Source organism: Amblyomma maculatum, chromosome 4, assembly GCF_055883805.1.
Source record: "Amblyomma maculatum isolate TAMU_Amacu chromosome 4, ASM5588380v1, whole genome shotgun sequence".
Classification (NCBI taxonomy): Eukaryota; Metazoa; Arthropoda; class Arachnida; order Ixodida; family Ixodidae; genus Amblyomma; species Amblyomma maculatum.
The window spans coordinates 41,377,258-41,394,736 of record NC_139347.1 but is presented as its reverse complement, the minus strand read 5'-3'; the positions used below and the strand labels follow the sequence as shown (position 1 = coordinate 41,394,736).

The 17,479-nt window shown below is 43.0% G+C and overlaps 1 protein-coding gene across 1 annotated transcript; it reads left to right on the top strand.

Annotated features, from left to right (window-relative positions):
* The first annotated feature begins 2,530 nt into the window (after positions 1-2,530).
* On the top strand, positions 2,531-16,791 carry LOC146190819 (adenosine deaminase-like). The gene is made up of 8 exons (XM_084599845.1): positions 2,531-2,803; positions 7,223-7,284; positions 8,468-8,590; positions 9,813-10,042; positions 11,593-11,717; positions 12,383-12,630; positions 16,378-16,504; positions 16,663-16,791. The coding sequence occupies exons 1-8, from the start codon at positions 2,756-2,758 to the stop codon at positions 16,765-16,767; spliced, it is 1,068 nt and encodes a 355-aa protein (XP_084455971.1). The 5' UTR covers positions 2,531-2,755; the 3' UTR covers positions 16,768-16,791.
* The last annotated feature ends 688 nt before the right edge of the window (positions 16,792-17,479 follow it).

Sequence of the window (17,479 nt, the reverse complement as noted above, 5' to 3'; positions counted from 1 at the left end):
CGCTGCTTGCATTCTGGGGCCGCAGATACCGTGCAAGTTTTAGAAACGCTGAAAAAGCTTGCAATCTCCGCCCACGCCCCCTCCGTTTCATCGGCGAAGCGTCTTTGAATGTCGGCGTCTCAAAGAACCCGTGAAACACTCTGTTGCATACTGTGAGCGCGAATGCAAGCAGCTGACAAAACATAATTTAACAAGCAAGTCTCCACTCCCATAATGGTAGTTGTTCTGCAAGAAGGAAGAAGAAAGCTGACTTCTTGAAGAAGAAAGCTGACTTCTTGCACATATTGCAACGTTAAGAGCCCATTAGCGAGGACGTAAAAATTTTGTGAGCTGTCTTTGTGGTAATTCATTAGTCTTGGTGCCTACGGCTGTGAATCAAAAGTCAAGTGTTTCTGGTCGCACCAAACTGCATTTTATAGAAAATTATAGAAAATGGCGGTAGAACAGCAGCTACTAGTCCTACACACAGTAAACTAAATGTACATAATGAATATGTATTAGAATACCCGGACCCACTTGTGATGGACCTATAAGCAATCCGCGATGCTGTGGAGGCCATAAATAAAATAGATTCTATAACAGAAGCCCATATCTATACAGACTTCTTAGCCGGCGTAAAACAACTGAAGAAAGTGACAAAGACACTATGTGCAACCCAAAAAATCCATACACTCAATAAAAAACAAAGATACGCATCCAGATACACTGGACATAAGGCGATGCTCAGAACGCTGAGCAAAAAAAAGTTGACCAACTCACACACGAAGCTCCGAACACTAATGCACCACTCACCAGGCTATCTTTTGATGCCCGCTCCGCTGTTCCCATCTTAGCATCCTCTTTAAGGAAAAGTACACGTGCTCTCATTCCCCTGTGTACTTTCCCCCTCCCTCACATCTTAACGTGATTGGAGGAGGTTTTTTCTTAGAAGGATAAAAGCTGGGCCGGCCCTTACCCCGTCGGTAACATGGCGATGGGAATCTCAAAAAGGCATCGGACCCACCACATGCCCGAAATGTGCCACACCAGCTGCAGAAGTGGATGTTCGCCACCTGCTGTAGACTTGTGCAGGGACAAGGTCATCAAGGACACAGATTCTGCAGCAAGTGGGATTAACCGCAACAAAGAAAGAGGACGTCTCCGAATGGCTCACCGACAACACTAAGAGCAGGAACCTTCTCCGGTTCATAACGGAAATAATTTACACGGGTTTTTATAATATGCCTTATGGCAAGCTTGCGTAATGAAAAGAAAAACACCTAATAAACTTTTCTATTTTTAACTTTGGGGAGTAATATTGTATGGTAGAAGTGGTGGCTTTCAACAACGAAGGTGAGTCCTCCACGTAAAGTTTCTTAATCGGCTGCATGCTTCAAAATATTCAAAGTTAATAAAATGCACCTCAAAAGGGATTGAGTTGGCTTCCACGCGTCGCACATTTATACAATGGAGTTTATACGCGTGTTATTATCACAAACATCACGGTAAATTCTTCTACATTATTAAGCACAAATTATGCAGCATGCTGTAGAACGCTCATGCCTGTATGCGCTTCTCATTGATAGCCTGTGAATGTCTTTTTTTTTTTTTTTTTTTTTTTTTTTACGGCTCGAAGTATTAGGAACCGCAAAAAACACGGCGTCCATTTAAATCGAACTATATATAGCGCTCGTGATTTGGCTTCTATATTTGTTGCAAGCACTCAAAGTAACGCACAATGGCGCCAAAAATGAACATCCGATAGGAAAATTCTGCAACACACAACGAGCTTTGAGTGAGAATATAAGGGACCGGTTGAATTTTGCGGTAGCGGGAAGATAAATTATGGTCACAGTAACAGTTGTTTTAAGAGCTTGATATTTTTAGTTGTTCTTTGTACCTTGTGGAAGCAGGCACAATTAAATTAGCCTGGTTAATTTGTAAATCCTGTAGAAAATAAAAAGTACCGAAACTGTGCCTATACATTCTAACGCTACCGTCTCGAATTGTTTATGATAGGGGCGGATAAAATGTTTATTAAATTACTTATTATTATGGCGTTAAAATGGAAGAGATTAAGGGGAAGAATTGAGCTCGAAGGACATTTGTCAGGATTGATCACGGGGAAAATTTTGCAACTGCAAGCTTTGATAATAAAGCTAGCAAATTTTTTAGGCAAATGTCACTTATACATACTTTTCTTATACTCTTCTTTGTTAAAGTGTAAGAACTTCATTGTCTTCCAAGCGCGCATTAGCGACCTTTCTGGTTGTCATATCTCTGCTCGATAACATGTCGCGCACTGATGTCCATGATCCGATTAGATATCGACCTTCACCTTGCGGGTGCTCTTAGTAAAAACAATTGTTAAATTCTTAACAATTCAAGCCCTTAACTGGCTGTGAACGAGCTGTGCAAGGGACGGCACTTTGTGATGAAAGAGGGGGGGGGGGGGGGGGGGGATCAGGATAACGCCTACTCTTGTCAGCATGGGATACCGCCTACAGCAAGTGCGCGCTGCTGGAGAGGGAAACTATAGTGCCGTGCGCACTGGCTCCACTCGACGGCGCCTCGCGCTCCTTCGCTTTCCGCCCCGATACGGACACACAGCGGCTGTAGCAAACGGGAAACATTTGAAACCTTTCGGAATGCTCTAGAGGCAAGCCAGCGAGGCAAGTCCCTGCCAAACGTTGTCACTATCGTCCTTTCTTTATTACGCTCTGAAATAAAGTTCTCTCCGTTGCTACGAAGGAGGCGACATCAGTTCTCTTTAGTTATGAGCTTTTTGAGGCATTTCGATCCTGCGAAGATTCCGCGGACCAGGGTGAGTGGTGTTTTTTACTGCTGATGTTTTGAATGACACTGCATAACACTCACTGGTTGGTGTAACCTTACCCCTGGACTAACTGTGAGTGCTTGCGTTTTGATGTGAACACGGTTGTTAGAGCGAGGGGGCTCTTTCTTCTGGCATTGTACTCTCGCTGATACCTGCGACGTGCTGCGATATGCGAGCCACGTGGGCAACATTGGCCTGTTGTAGCCAGATAAGATAACGAATTTATTCGGGCAGGTGCGAGTGCATGTAAGAGCGGCGAAGAGGCGATCTGTACGATGCGGCGAGCGCGTTGTATGCTAGCCTGGCAGTCGTGAATTGAGGTTGTGGTAACGTTTGCAGAAAAAATTGACTCTTGCATCTAATGTATGCTGCTAAATGAGCTACTGATGCATTAGAAACAAGGGAAAAAGAGAATTCAGCTTGTGTATATCGTGCACGACAGAAACCAACAGCTCATTTCTAATATCTTGTAGTTTATATTCAGGAAAAACATACCTAACTCATTATATGGCCCTTTTTTCTCGGAATATCTTGCGTTTTCCTCAGAAGACGAAAACTCGACGGGGCGTTTACTGTAGGGGTAAAGACAATTTCAGTGACAGAGTATGGCTCAGCAGCTCAGAAGCTTGGAATCCCCATTAACTTGTGGATGTCAACAAATTTGCGTCGATTAATAAAAATTCTTTTTTTTTTGTTTTATTTCAACGCAATAGAAATAGGATTTTCCCCTTATCATCAGTCTGATCTGCAGCTCCTTCCGGTCTCCTGGTATCATCACATTTCAAATATAAATTTTGTGTGCGTTAATGATTATCTGCAATTTCAGTCTATAGGTAATGAGTTATAATTTTTAGAAGCATCGTCATTCAGAAGCTATCACGAAATAAATATTTCGCCTTTTGTGCTTTGTACAGATTCTTAAAATAGCTTTTTTTTCCGCGCACCTCATAAACTTGGCTCTCGAATCAAGGCTCTGCTACGACTCTGCTGTGGTTGAAGAAATTTTTAAATTCTAGATTTGTAGCTGACATGTTATTGATTTGTGTTTCCTTGTGCTTCCGTAATCTGTCATACCCTTCTCGTTATTATACTGTGTTTGCCATTGTTTTTTTTTTCTTTTGTCTCGCCTCCATAGCATTGTGGGAGGCAGGTGCTTGTGAAAAATAAATAGAAACAAAAACTAACAGTCAGTAAATAAATGGCGCTTGTTGGAAAGTTTATAATATCCAGGCAGAGGCGCGGGATCTCTCACTTCTATGCCGCTGCACTAGCATTATAGCTAGAACGTGCTTTTTACTGGTGGTAGTATTGGATTAATAAGGTCCAAAAATCAGTCGTGGTGTGAAGATATAGAGGTTTAATACAGGCGTCACGCTCAGGTGAACGCACACTCTTGCTGATAGTTACGGTCACGTGGCACAGTGCGCTTGTTACGTCGGATTCCAGCGGTATCTAACTATTGGCCATGCATCAGAGCCGTAACAAGTGCAATGAAGCTCGACTCTAAGCGAGGGTGGAGAGAGAGAAAGCGCCGGCGATGAATGCGCGGACAATGTCGCTCAGGGCGCCACCGGTACCGTAATATTTACGAACGTGCCATTATAGTTACCGCTAAAGATCATAATAGACCCCTTTCATAAATGTTAAGTCGGCTTCACCTCTATGCTGTATTCCCCACTAATGGCAGAACTGCAATGTATTGAAACATTTTATTATGGCCATAATTCATATGATTTATGCATCAGAACATATTCGCAAAACTGCCCTATTACCACTAAATGCATCTGTGTAGAAGCAATACGCGATTTCAGGTCTATATCGCCGTTTTTCTGGCAGCCAGTGACGCCATGTTTGGGGAAAGAAGCAGCGTGGGAAAGCCTACTTAACAATTTTTGCAAGGGGTCCATTCCTCCATTAGAACACCTAAGGTAAAATAATGATGTTTTATGCAAGGGGGCGTTGTGAAAAAAAAAAAAAAACTTGAAGACAGCATAATACGTCTTTCATGAAATGGGTGGATCGCGTAGGCAGCCCCTTTAGGATATGACATCACCTAATTTGGGCAAAAGCAGTAACCATAGTCTGCAGAATAAAATAATTTGTGCAAAACCCTTTTCCTCCCAATACTGAATGCAATGTTACCAACGAAGGATTGATATAGCGCGCAGAATTCAACACATATATAGTCAATTACAAGTCAAGAATGAAAGAACTGATGCTCCTCAAAGGAGACCTTCTATATATTTGTGCTGGTTCTCAACGCTGGTCACCCTACAAATGGAGAGGCACTATGTGAAGGTTTCTCTATAGCATGAATAGTTTCTTTTCTGCTAGGAATTAAAAAATATTGTCAGCTCAATGCCCTTCTTCAACTGCGACATAAGAGGTGCTTTTTATTGAGCCTGTTTTTGCTTCGTTTCAGGAATTTCGCCGCTACATTTTTGACTTGTAACTGGCTATATATAGACAGTCTCTGACTGGGGATTATAATGCTCGCAGTGCAAAGGGCTATCACAGCTTAACGTGTTCACTAGCATGTGAAAATGGTTCATTAGCACAGGCTAAAGTAGATTGTACGCTTTTTGAAAAATATGAAAGAAAGAAGTCGCATGGAATCCGGTTTTAAATCAGCTCAAAATAGTGCGTATTTGACGGACGTTACCGCGATATTTTCTTGATTTGTAGCTCTGTATAAATAGCTAGAGTTGTGTCTACATCATCATGCTCTAGCAGTTAGTTCGACAGAAGTCAATCATTAATAAATACCAAGATTGCTTCAGAGAAACGCACGTAGCTAAAAATGGCATTAGCAGGTCCTTTCCACAAAATGACGCCGCCGGTGTTTTAGAAAACGAGTAAAGGACCTCCCAACGGGAACCCGCATTAAGAACCCACCATCCACCCTCAAATTCAATTCCCTCCCACACATCCACCCCCAATCTTCAGAAGCGGCACCTGTCTTCATTCTTCAGGTCCCTTCAAAAGAAGTACTGCGGCAAATCAAAAGGCTCAGTGAGTATGCGACAAATTGGAATTCAAAGGCAATGGCCTTCTGCAGCCGCAGGTTAGCCATACAAGTTGGTATACTTGTGCTGGGATATTATTATAAAAAGATGCCAATTATCAAGCTTTTGCAGCTGCAGAAAGAGGAATGATCTGGATATGTGCCCTGTCTGTGTCGAGACATGAAGCGGTGCATTATAGTAATTCAACTTCATCCCTCCGTTAAATACAAAACGCATGTCTGTCGATGAATACTCACTGTCGTGTTAGATTATTCATCATCAGTTGGAATAATTTGCGCACATCTTATTCTTAAGAAGGTTAGGGTTCTTAATAGAGATGGTCGTCATTGGAAGGAACGGCACCGAATTTTGACAACTTCCCCTTCCCCTTCCGGGTGAGCGAGCCTGTTCAAAAATATCCCACGTGTTTCTTGTGGATATATAGGCGCATATTTCTAAAGAGCATTTGTAACGGCTCCACCGCAGTCCTGATTCGAAGATGTAGGTCGTCAGCAATTATGCTCAGATCTACTAAACTGCAAGCAAAGTGATTGTATAGCCCCTCCTCCTGTTTGTGATCCCCTGTCTGGAAGGGATTCCTTTCGAGTTAAAGGAGAATCCAGGGCAATTTGGGATATCTAAAAGTTTAACTTTGTAATTTTTAGTTCTAGTTCGGTGTTCGGCACTTTCATTTCAGCTTGATGTGTAACAACCGAAACGATCATTTCTGTAGTCGCTTTGGGACGTTAAACCCCACAAACCAAACCAAGCCATATCCGAGCACCTTCAATATATTTACTCCTAGCGACACCTTCTTTACCGCACCAGGGGAAGCAGCTGACCAGTTCTCCTCCTAGGGTTGTATGGTCATGCGAGTAGAATGAAAACTGGTCCACATGTTAGCCGATTTAAACATCCTAAAACAAACAAAAAAAAAGAATGTCTAACAGAACAACCACGCCGAACCCTGTGTTGCGACGAATTTGATCCCGCAATGCTGGTTAGAGTGGTACTGACCTTCAAAGCCGGCGTTTCCAAGAGTAACAAAAATGCCACCTCTAATTGGAGAGGATAATATTTAATTTCCTCATATCAACTGGCGTTTATTTTTTCACTTACTCAACGCCTACAAAAGACACGGTGATCCACCATTATGATGAAATGCGAGTGCGTGGCTGTGCTTTCTAACGGACCATTGTGTTTGATAAGGCGAGGCGTCACAAGAACAATAACCCGAAAGTATAGTGCTTCGCGTCCTCGGTCCTCACGATTCGCTTTGATGCGTTGCTACAGCTAACGCGCTGGGTATTAAAAGGGCGTGGCCACACATTAGCGAGTAGTCTCTAAAGCGTAGATTACCAAATACATTACTGAGGGTGTGATTCTGTTCTCTTTCGCACAGGTCGAGCTACATCTTCATTTAGATGGGTCCATGCGACTTGAGACCATATGGGAACTGGCGCAGTAAGTACGGCCTAATTTCAAGACAAGCTCTTTGCATCGTTACATAACGGAATATTTTAACGGCTTTCTAATCAACTTCTTTCTGTTCTCACCAATGTTAACGTCGCTATCCGGGGAACTCTTCGTAGTGAATATGTGTAAGAAGATGTGGGCAACAAGCGATTTGGAGGTTTAATATCATGGTTTAGGATTTAAAGGTTTAAGAACATAAAACTTCACGCAGATGAAGTGTACTATCCGGTCTACTGACGCCCATGAAAATGGCGCCTTACGTGGCCGCGCAGATGTAACTGTTTTCTAGCTACTGTTATAAATTTTTTATGAAGTTGTACTATCTAAAACGATAAGGCGTACTTTTTTGCAAAAACTGCTCTCATTAAGCTGCTTTCGCTGAAGTAATAATTGAAACATTGACACGCACACCATGAATATGAGCTACTCAATTTCAGCAACATAACGGCGAATAGTAGTAATCAGCGGAGCTATGTGTAAGGTTTCATAGTGCTAGTATACTGCGATGTGCCCATTTGCTTGCAGCCGGTCGGGTGAGAGCATTAGTCCCAACAGGTGTTAGGAAAGAGAAACCGTCATTTTTTATTTTTTGTTTATATTTTATTTATTTCTTTATAAGCTTATTTTTTTTTTGTTTATAATAGCCGTTACCTTTCATTACATTGCTGCTGTTTACTGTATTGTGGTCTATACATTTTCTAAGGACGTTGGTACACTGCCTTTTATTTCCCCGGAATAATGCGGTCCTGTACAATCGAACAGGGCTTTTTTATTTTGCTCCTCACATCAAATAATTAAATGTTGTTTGCGCTTTTTACCCTGCACTGAGCTTGATAATAATGAGTCGTAGGGAGTATTCTAGGAGGTGCGAGATATATAAATTAGATTAAATTGATTGAATTGGTTACAGGAAAGAAAACGCGCAGTCGCCCTTTAGGCCTCTTGGCTAAGATTGAAGTGTAGAGATCTAAGTGGAAATTCAGGACACTTTAGGCATACACATAGAAATGGTAACGCAATGTCCAATTGTCCAGGACCTTTCTGCCATAAATGTCAATCGAAGAACTCCCGAATGCGGGACGCTTTATAATGTCCGCTTCAGCATATCGGCAACATATAGCAGTATCATCTCGGTAACTACAAGTCTGATCTTTTCTTTTTTAACTTCAAGCAAAAAACAGATTGACCTTGGTTGCACTTCAATCGCTGCCCTCCGTTGGCGTCTTCAAAAAGTGGAGTCATCGTCCCTGAAGGACTTCCTGGATCGATTTGCGATATTCATGCCAACTATAGTGTGAGTGAAACCCGCTTGTACTTTGCATTTTCAGCAGTGGACTATCGGTAACTCAACTTGAATGGTGCCGACAAATTTCTCATTGAGCGCACTTCGGACAGAGGGCAATTTTCTCGATTCCTTTGTTTGAACAAAACTAAAGTAGCAATTCGAATACACCAGGTGTTCTCAATAAGCGAATTTGAACTAACAGCTCTGCACTACAGATTGTCTCGCATCGTTTTCTGCTGGTAACGTATTGGCATGACAGACTTCGTGATGCTGAATTTCGAGTCTCCCATGCGTTAGGGACTTTAAAAGTATGTATGTGATTAAGGCAAAAGAAATCCGATGAGACATACTTTGTCTCATGATAGGTAACGTCTTCGATATTTCGTCATATTATGTAATCGTCCAAGTTGAAATCAATCTTCCAGACACAAAAAGGTAGCAGCTCATGTCGATACCTTTTGGCTAATGTCTCGAAGAGTCACTAATCGCTCCAATGTGGTTGCCCTCCGTATTTCCGTTCTCCCTTTCGTAACGTGCAATCATGTGAAAGCACAGAAGATTTACAACCGATGGCTGATCACTGAAAGCTGATCACAGATGGATTATCAATAACCCCTTTCTTCGAGAGCGTACACTGAGATTTCGAGGCCAGGGGCTGTTCTTCAGCTGTCGGTAGCGATTTCCTGGGCACAAAGGCACAAATCTTAATGGCGCTCGCACTCTCTATTTCTCTCTAACGTACGGTACTCTGTTAGAGGTCCAATTATGTAGCATATTCAGCATCAACGTGGTCGTCGTTAGTTCGCACTGTGTGCAAAACATCGCCAGCATGCCGTTGAGAGGTGGCCGTTTACAGGTTGCATGTCCGGACACTGATAGGTTGGCCGATTATGTAACGTCACGAGTTCACATAATATGTCCTAGTTGGCAGGAGCTGCCAACTTGTGTAGCCTTTTTGAGATAGGAAAATAAACCCGAGACAATCACATTCCGGGTCAGACACACTGCCTGTAAACGTGCACGTATGTTCGTAAGGATTGCTTAAAGTGAAGCTTCAATTCTGTTCCGCTGTCTTTCACGTAATGAGATAGCTTTGGACTGTATACTAATGTGTATACGTGAGATAACAGAGGCGCAAATTAAATGATTAGTGGAGTAAAATAGTGCGTTTAAGTGAGTTGCCGCGTGATACCCTTGGAGGTGGAGCTCAAGTGCCAACCAAATTTTGCAGAGGGGATCTGGAGGCTATCGAGCGGATTTCCTATGAGCTCTGCGAGGACCAGGCAAGAGAAGGCGTTGCTTACTTCGAGACGCGATACTCGCCTCAGCTTCTGACCTCAAAGGAGAAAGGCGTGACGTCATCTCTGGTCGTCGAAGCAGTCAACCGTGGCTTGGAGAAGGGCCAGCGAGACTTTGACGTTAAGGCTCGCTCAATATTAACCTCACTGTGGGGAAATGACGGTAAGTAATTGCAGTCACCGGTGCCTTGTTACTCAGAAACGGTTTGGGAATGTCGTCTCATTTTAATTCTTGTGATATTGAGTTGAAACTGTGAAGCAAAGGGTAACAATTTAGTGCTATAGAGTCTACAAGAGAATTATGCATAGGCGGGAATTTTGAGAATGCACTGTCCGGATTGATACACAGTAGGCTTGGGGACAAGTGAACAAGTGAGACAAGGAGAAGAGTGAAAGTTAAGCTGTCTAGTATGGAGTGAGCCCAGGTTATCCTGTCGATTTATATAAACAATGAATGCGCGCATTCCGTCTGCAGTATGGCGATCGAATCCATGACCCTTAAATATTAGAACACTGCCCTGATGGCTTTCCTACCGCGCAAGAAGGCTATGCCATGGCCCATAACCTTAGGCCCTGTGAGTGCTGTCTTCGGAAACAATTGTTAATGCGGGCAGAATAGCGAAGTGACAGTGCTTACGAGTTGGAAAACCTGATATAACGAATATGAGAATAAGCGTCTTCAATCGGTCTGTATATAAAGAGTTTCTCTTGGAAGGTTCACGGGAGCATAAAAACAAAGGGGCTGTCTATGCTTAAAACGTTTACTGTTTTTAGGAGTAGTGTCTGCAGCCACGTCTTTTGAAATCAATTGTGACCTGAATATGGTTGCCTTTGTGATATTTTATGGGCATTTAGAACTCAGTATAAAGCGAGAATATCAATAAAACGCTCTCCACAAAGTGTCGGTGTCGTATGGCTCATGTGTTCTAAAGCGTAGGGCAAAAGCGTTCCTAATGTGCGTCGGATACTGACGTATGCTCTTCGTTTTCTTTTTTTTTTCACTTGTTGCAAGTTTTGTCATTCTACGTTTATTTTTTGACCCAGACAGAGCCGCTAATGCATATCTGTGTTCTACCCATACATGCTTTCTCGAAGAATTTCAGGGTTGTCTTTTCTAATCACTAAAAGACTGAATTCGTGGTATTTTTGTAAAATATGAGTCTTATTTTCGGGAATTGATAGGTTCCAGCTACTGTACCGTCACTGATTTGGTTTTGATTGTATATGGTTCAGCGTCTGAAGGCGAGCCAGGCTATTAGAGACGCTGCACGACCATTGTTTGAATGGGTTTCTCCTGTACGAAAATTACGACTATATGCTGGAAAGCCTCCGGGGTGAAACGCGAGAGAGCTCTGCCTCCCGAGAAAAGTTGTTAGGTACGAAATAATTGTGACAGTAATTTGTAATTGTCATCAAAATTCTTGATTTGTCCATATTTTATATAGACATATCAAAGAAAAAAAGCTACGACTTAAATAGCAACAGGAAATAGTCATGTGGAGCATTCATTCCTTCATTGTTTTGCTTTTTGTCTGTGTGAACACTTCTTAAGGACGACCTGTCCTGGATTTTTTCGGAAGTGTTGCCGTGACTTTTCTGCTACGTTTTATATGTTTCTTTCACGGTTGTCTTAATCCCCCTTAGTGGGTATTGGAAGTAGGCATGACAAACGAGCCTGTTATTTTGATGCAAGCGTCGCAATGAATGTTTCAGAGTGGACGGTCGAGTGTTTGAAACTGTGCGAGCAGTACCAGAGCAGCGGTGTCGTCGGACTCGATACAGTGAAAGACGAAGTGCAGACACCTGGCTATACGGCGTTCGAAGCGCAAGTTTTTCAGGTAGAAATCTCCTACGATTCATTCTAGTGTGTATTTCAGGCATGCTCATAGTAGAAGCCTCCTGGTGCTGCTTTGTGTGAAGCATTACTTTTGTTGTACCTAGCCACAGGGCGTATGCTTACTCATTAAATTTGCACCAGTTGTTACCAGTGGTCCATGTGTTATTTACTTTGTCGGGGTAGAAGTAAACAAGTGATTTGTTTAATTCGCTTCATTTCATGTTTATCAGTCGTGCCAATCTGGAAAGTGCAAGGAGCACTTGTCCGCTTTGCCAGTACGTCAAGGCCGAACCAGTACGAAATTTTCCTTTTCTAGAAACGGGTGCCGGCTTAAATGGAACATTAGTTGAAAATAAGGTGGTGACTACGGTAGTGATCTCCGCCATTTATACTTCCTGGGCTGCGAATGACGCCTTTTCAGAAAACTTAATTACTAAGGTAAATATAACAAGTGTATTCTGAACTCTATCATACTAACTGCGCGAAAAACTTCGAATGAGTGTGAGGGAAAGTCACTTTAGCTGATAAAGTCCCTAATTCCCTTCTATAAGTTTTAACGGCGTCGTGCCCATGTGTGAGATTAGAATGCGTTTGTTATGCACTTTTCACGCGTGCCAAAGCGATGACGTTTCTGACAACTTTTCGCTCTCATGGCCACCAACGCAGAGGGCGAAGCAGCTGGGCATTCCAAGGACAGTTCATGCCGGCGAAAGCGGCACTTACACGACCGTGAGACAAGCCATTGTGGACATGAGCTGCAACCGCGTGGGTCACGGCTACCGCGTCTTCGGAGACCCGACAGGCGAAACGTACCGCTTGGCGCGAGAGCAGGACATCCACTTCGAAGTGTGCCCTTACTCGAGCGTCCTCACTGGGGGTTGCCCCTTAGACACCCGACGGCATTCCATAGTTAGGTGAGTACCTCGGAGGTAGTTTGGTGAGCAAATAATAACATGAACGTAGGAAGGACTACGAAATTAAGTCAATAAATACGTTTGCCCTCTCCCTCGCTTCCCAATACTGCTAAAATAGAAATCACAGTGCTGAATGCGGTACCATGCAAGCTTTCCATAGCAGAGAGGGGTTTTTGTGCGTTTGTATCCTAAATTTCAAGAGGACTGCGAATAGTTCGATATATCGATAATTAGACATATAAATATAACAAACGGATGAGCTTCTCTGCAACCCAGAAGTTTGCATATGGTGTACTCACACTGGCGACACACTTTCAACTGCGATACGCGTGCCGCCGGCATAGTGGCCTTTCGCCGCGAGGTGCGCGCGCGCGCGCACTCGCGCGTTGAGCACTTCCCGCGCGTCACTTCCTGCCAGGCGTCGGAAAAAGGAGTACACACCTGCGTACGTGCAGCTCCGCTGGTGCGAGCGTTCTGCGGGTGCGAGCTCGCGTGTTGTATGTATGTATGTATGTATGTATGTATGTATGTATGTATGTATGTATGTATGTATGTATGTATGTATGTATGTATGTATGTATGTATGTATGTATGTATGTATGTATGTATGTATGTATGTATGTATGTATGTATGTATGTATGTATGTATGTATGTATGTATGTATGTATGTATGTATGTATGTATGTATGTATGTATGTATGTATGTATGTATGTATGTATGTATGTATGTATGTATGTATGTATGTATGTATGTGCTCCGGGATAAGCCACTTCTGATCATAAGAAGTGTAATCTTTTTACTGGTAGGCTATGAACGCAGTTCAGTTCAGTTCAATTCAGTCGTTCAGTCGTGTCCGACACTTCGTGACCCTATGGACCATATCACGCCACGCTTTCTGGTCTCTCACTATCTTCCTAACATCACATAACTTCATCTGCAGCGCCTCGAGGATGCCATCTAACCATCGCGTTCGCTGCCTACCCCTTCTCCGGTGACCCTCAACCTTTCCCAACATCAAATCTTTCTCCAGCGACTCCTCTCTTCTCATCAGATGACCAAAGTAGCTGAGCTTTAACTTTAAAATTTGACCCTCCAATGAGCAGTCAGGGTTTATGGTCGACAATATCGACTGATTTGATCTTGTGGCCGTCGAAGGAACTCTGAAGAGTCTCCGCCAGCACCACAATTCAAACGCGGCAATTCTTCGGCGGCCAGCCTTCTTCACAGTCCAACTCTCGTATCCATACATCACAACTGGAAATACCATAGAACGAGTTATACGAAAAAAAAACTCAGTAACTCAGTAACTCAGCTCAAATACGTTCCAAGTGCTTTCTTCCCCTGCAGCCGCGAAACAGTTTATGCGAGAGGCGCCGCAAGCCTTCGGTTAGCAAGGCTTGCTCTGCTGCATCGACAAACAATGCAGCGAACTTCGTCTCCTCCGCGTGGCAGCAGTGTCGCGTCAAAAACAAGCATGCCAGACAAAAGGCCACTTTTTAGTCGGATTGGTGGTTTCACAGCGTTAGCACTGCCAGCAGGCGACCATTCGGAGAAGCGCTTTTGCAGGGGCACTGAGCGCCGTTCGATATACGGAATGTTCTGCTGAACAAGAGTGCGGTAAAGACTAACACCACTCCTGTACTTTTTAAGAGATTATAAATAGGATAATATGAGAGTTCGATATAATCAATAATTCGATATTTAAGAGTTCAGTGTATCCGAGATCGACCATACTATGATTTGAAGTGCTAATGTTCAAGTGGGGAAAAGGCTGCATTACACATCTAATATGCTCCTCTATAAGAGCTTAAACGATGGTGAAGTGCTAGTCTGATGCACGTGCTCACATTTAAGAAAGAGATGTGCAAGCATACACGGTCTCACGATCTGGTGACACTTCAGTGGGAAATATCTCTCTGAGAAAAAGAGTGACCGTAATCTCAAAGTACCTAGCACCCCGTACCGTTTCTTGGCTAGGTACGATTTATGACTCAGCCGTTGAGGCGACGCGAAGTCCTGTATGCAAGGAGTCTGTAATTAAATTCGGTTGTTTCACCTGGGCTTTCCAAAGCGAAGTTTCACTGTAGACAACCGCTTCATTTACGGTCGCGGAATAAAGCGTGATCAGGCGACGGGCTACGTCTCTAAAGTACACAGGTAAACGTGCACACAGAATGTTAACAAGTGGACATGTCTGAGAGTCTCTGCTGGGCTGAATGTGTGCAGTCGTGCGTTTAGTATTCAAAATTTGTTTGGCCATAGCACTGAGAATAATATTCATTCTAAATTAAAAAACATGCTCATGGCTGTTACTAATGGTAAGCCATGTTCTCAAAAAAATGCGATCATTTTCCCATCATTATAGGCAAAAAGGGTAGCTACTGGAGTTAACTGAGGGCAGTATTCTCCAAATTTGTAATGAATATTCATTTTCCATTTCATTATGCCTGATGTCAGCATGATGACATCATTGTAGAGTGCGGCCCTATATTAATATAATCAGCACGAGTCACCATTTTTCTGGCGTGCACCAACTTTGAGACTTTATGCCAGAAAACATACGTCCTTATCTCAACAAAGGAATTTTTAAAATTAGTGGTGGGCTTCCCTGAGACACCTAGAATAGAAAAAGTGTTAAGGTGCCGATAATTCCTGCTTTAAGTGAAACTTTTACCCTGGTTAGTGCTTGTAAATCAGGATACAGCGTATGGCTGCTCTCGAGTTTGAGTCTGCAACCTTCAACACAATCTTGAGTTATTAGTCACGAGAAAACTTGGTAAATGGGGGGTCCTTTGGCACGTAAGAGGAGGCACGCCAAGACGTCGTTATCTTTATAGAAGGCCTCTCGCACACTCTGATTCAAGTGCAACATCTTCTGGGTTTTATTGCTTCTCTGGGCCGCCGTCTGCTCTGGCACTGTGCACTTTGGTAACACGCTCATCCAGTCTTCGCACACATTGTCGTGGCGACGATAACAACTGTGCACAAAAGCAGTGAAGAAACAGTAGTGGGGTAGTCGTGAGTGCCTAAAGTTTTCCGGCATGCAATCTAGTGATCACAGGAATAAACGGCGTTGACTGTTTTTACCGCTTCTTAGTTCTCAGGTAAACTTTTAACACATTAAGTACTTGCATTTCTTTAATGCTGATACTGCCAACCTCCTTACCATTGGTCAAGATGACGTAGGAACGAGGATTTGTCTAAGAAGGTGATAGATAAAATCGGTCGGAAAATATTTCATTTTTTTATTGAAAAATAAGGCGACATTTAAAAACATGTATCCGGAACCAGGTGCTAAAGTGAACAAGGCAAACGTTTTAAATACAAGTCCAACGAAGAATATCCGCTCCCCTTGAAGAAGGAGTTCAGGCTCAAAGTATATAGATGATTACATTGTACGCACTCAGTGGCACTGTGTGGGTATAGTGTGCTACGGCGCTGAGCTACTGTGCATGATGTTTGGCGCCATGATATACTGAGCTATAATGAAAGCATGTTAGCCACAGTGCGTGGTGGTAGACAGCCTGTTCAACACCGAAGGGTAGGGTGCTTTGCAGCTGACTAAATCCAAAGGAGCCTAGAATTTCAAAAATACCAGAAGAATTCATACTTTAGGGCTCAATATTTGCGAACGAATTGAAAGGCAAAAAGGCACCAGGTAATATTTTCATCAAATACCGTCTAGAGATCTGTGTTAGATATATTCACTCCGGCTGTATTGCAATTTTATCTAATTTTCTTCAAGGTTTGCTGAGGATAACGTAAACTTCTCAATAAACAAAGATGACAGCACCATCACGGGAAGCACTCTGGATGACGAGTACGCATTCCTCAAGGAACTCGGCCTGACCGAAGCCCACCTCATCAGAGCGGTATGTATTTTCTCGCTTTGAACAACAATATTGGAAGTTTGCTGTTGGTAATTCGCAGGTACTATCATCCAGCGATGTGATCTCAACTAATTTATGGATGTTGGTGCAATTCTGTAGGCGAAAATTCTAAGGCCGTTTTCTTCCTTTTCTAATTTCAGAACATAAACGCTGCTCGATCATGCTTCTTGCCCCCAGCGGAAAAGCAAGATCTACTACACCATCTTTACAAGGAATATGGTGTCGAATCGGAGTTAACAAGTTGAAAATAAAATTTTTGGGTAAAACTTTCTGTACCTATTTGGTATTCTTGACTTATATGAGGCAGACAGCCATAAGAAAAATATGTCTAAAGAGTTTACTCACGATGCGTGAGGTTTATGATGAATATTTTATGCCTAATTTGCAGCTGTCTCCGTGATCGGGAAAGAAGTGAACTAATTCTGACGGAACATTTGTTCTCAAACAATGGAATAAAATAATAAAAGCAGAGCAAATTCATATGCTTTTACTAACACAAGCAACTAACAAGTCACTAAAAAAACAGTACATCTGGACGTAAATATCTAATTTGGCTTGCGCGATTACCCTCAGGTAGGGTTAGCGAAGATGTATAGTAAATCAAAAAAAGCAAGAACCCCTCTATAACTCAACGAACATTTCTTCAGGACGAGTCTGGGCATATTCAAATTTGGGAATGCTTGTAGCGCGACAGAGACGACAACCAATTAATAAATCTAGTTGTGAATTGAACGCTTCCTCCGTCAGTCTGCACTCCTTCGTCATCGGTGTCACACTAACATTTCCAAATATTAGAGATTTAGCGTTGGGCTGTCCGCCATTAGCTGCCAAGATCCGCCACCAAGCTTTCCACTGCGCATGTCCAGATCACCTTGAGGGCGCCAGATGGCGTCACACGCTGGAAGTCGTCACACAGATCTGCCGCGTCGAGATCAATCAGCGCGCACGCCCCAGCGG

Excerpts from the sequence above, each read along its gene's own strand:
- LOC146190819 (XM_084599845.1), top strand. The coding sequence starts at position 2,756 with ATGAGCTTTTTGAGGCATTTCGATCCTGCGAAGATTCCGCGGACCAGG. Across the intron at positions 11,718-12,382 it reads TCGAAGCGCAAGTTTTTCAG|AGGGCGAAGCAGCTGGGCAT; the intron begins GTAGAAATCTCC and ends CCACCAACGCAG. Across the intron at positions 12,631-16,377 it reads CGACGGCATTCCATAGTTAG|GTTTGCTGAGGATAACGTAA; the intron begins GTGAGTACCTCG and ends ATTTTCTTCAAG.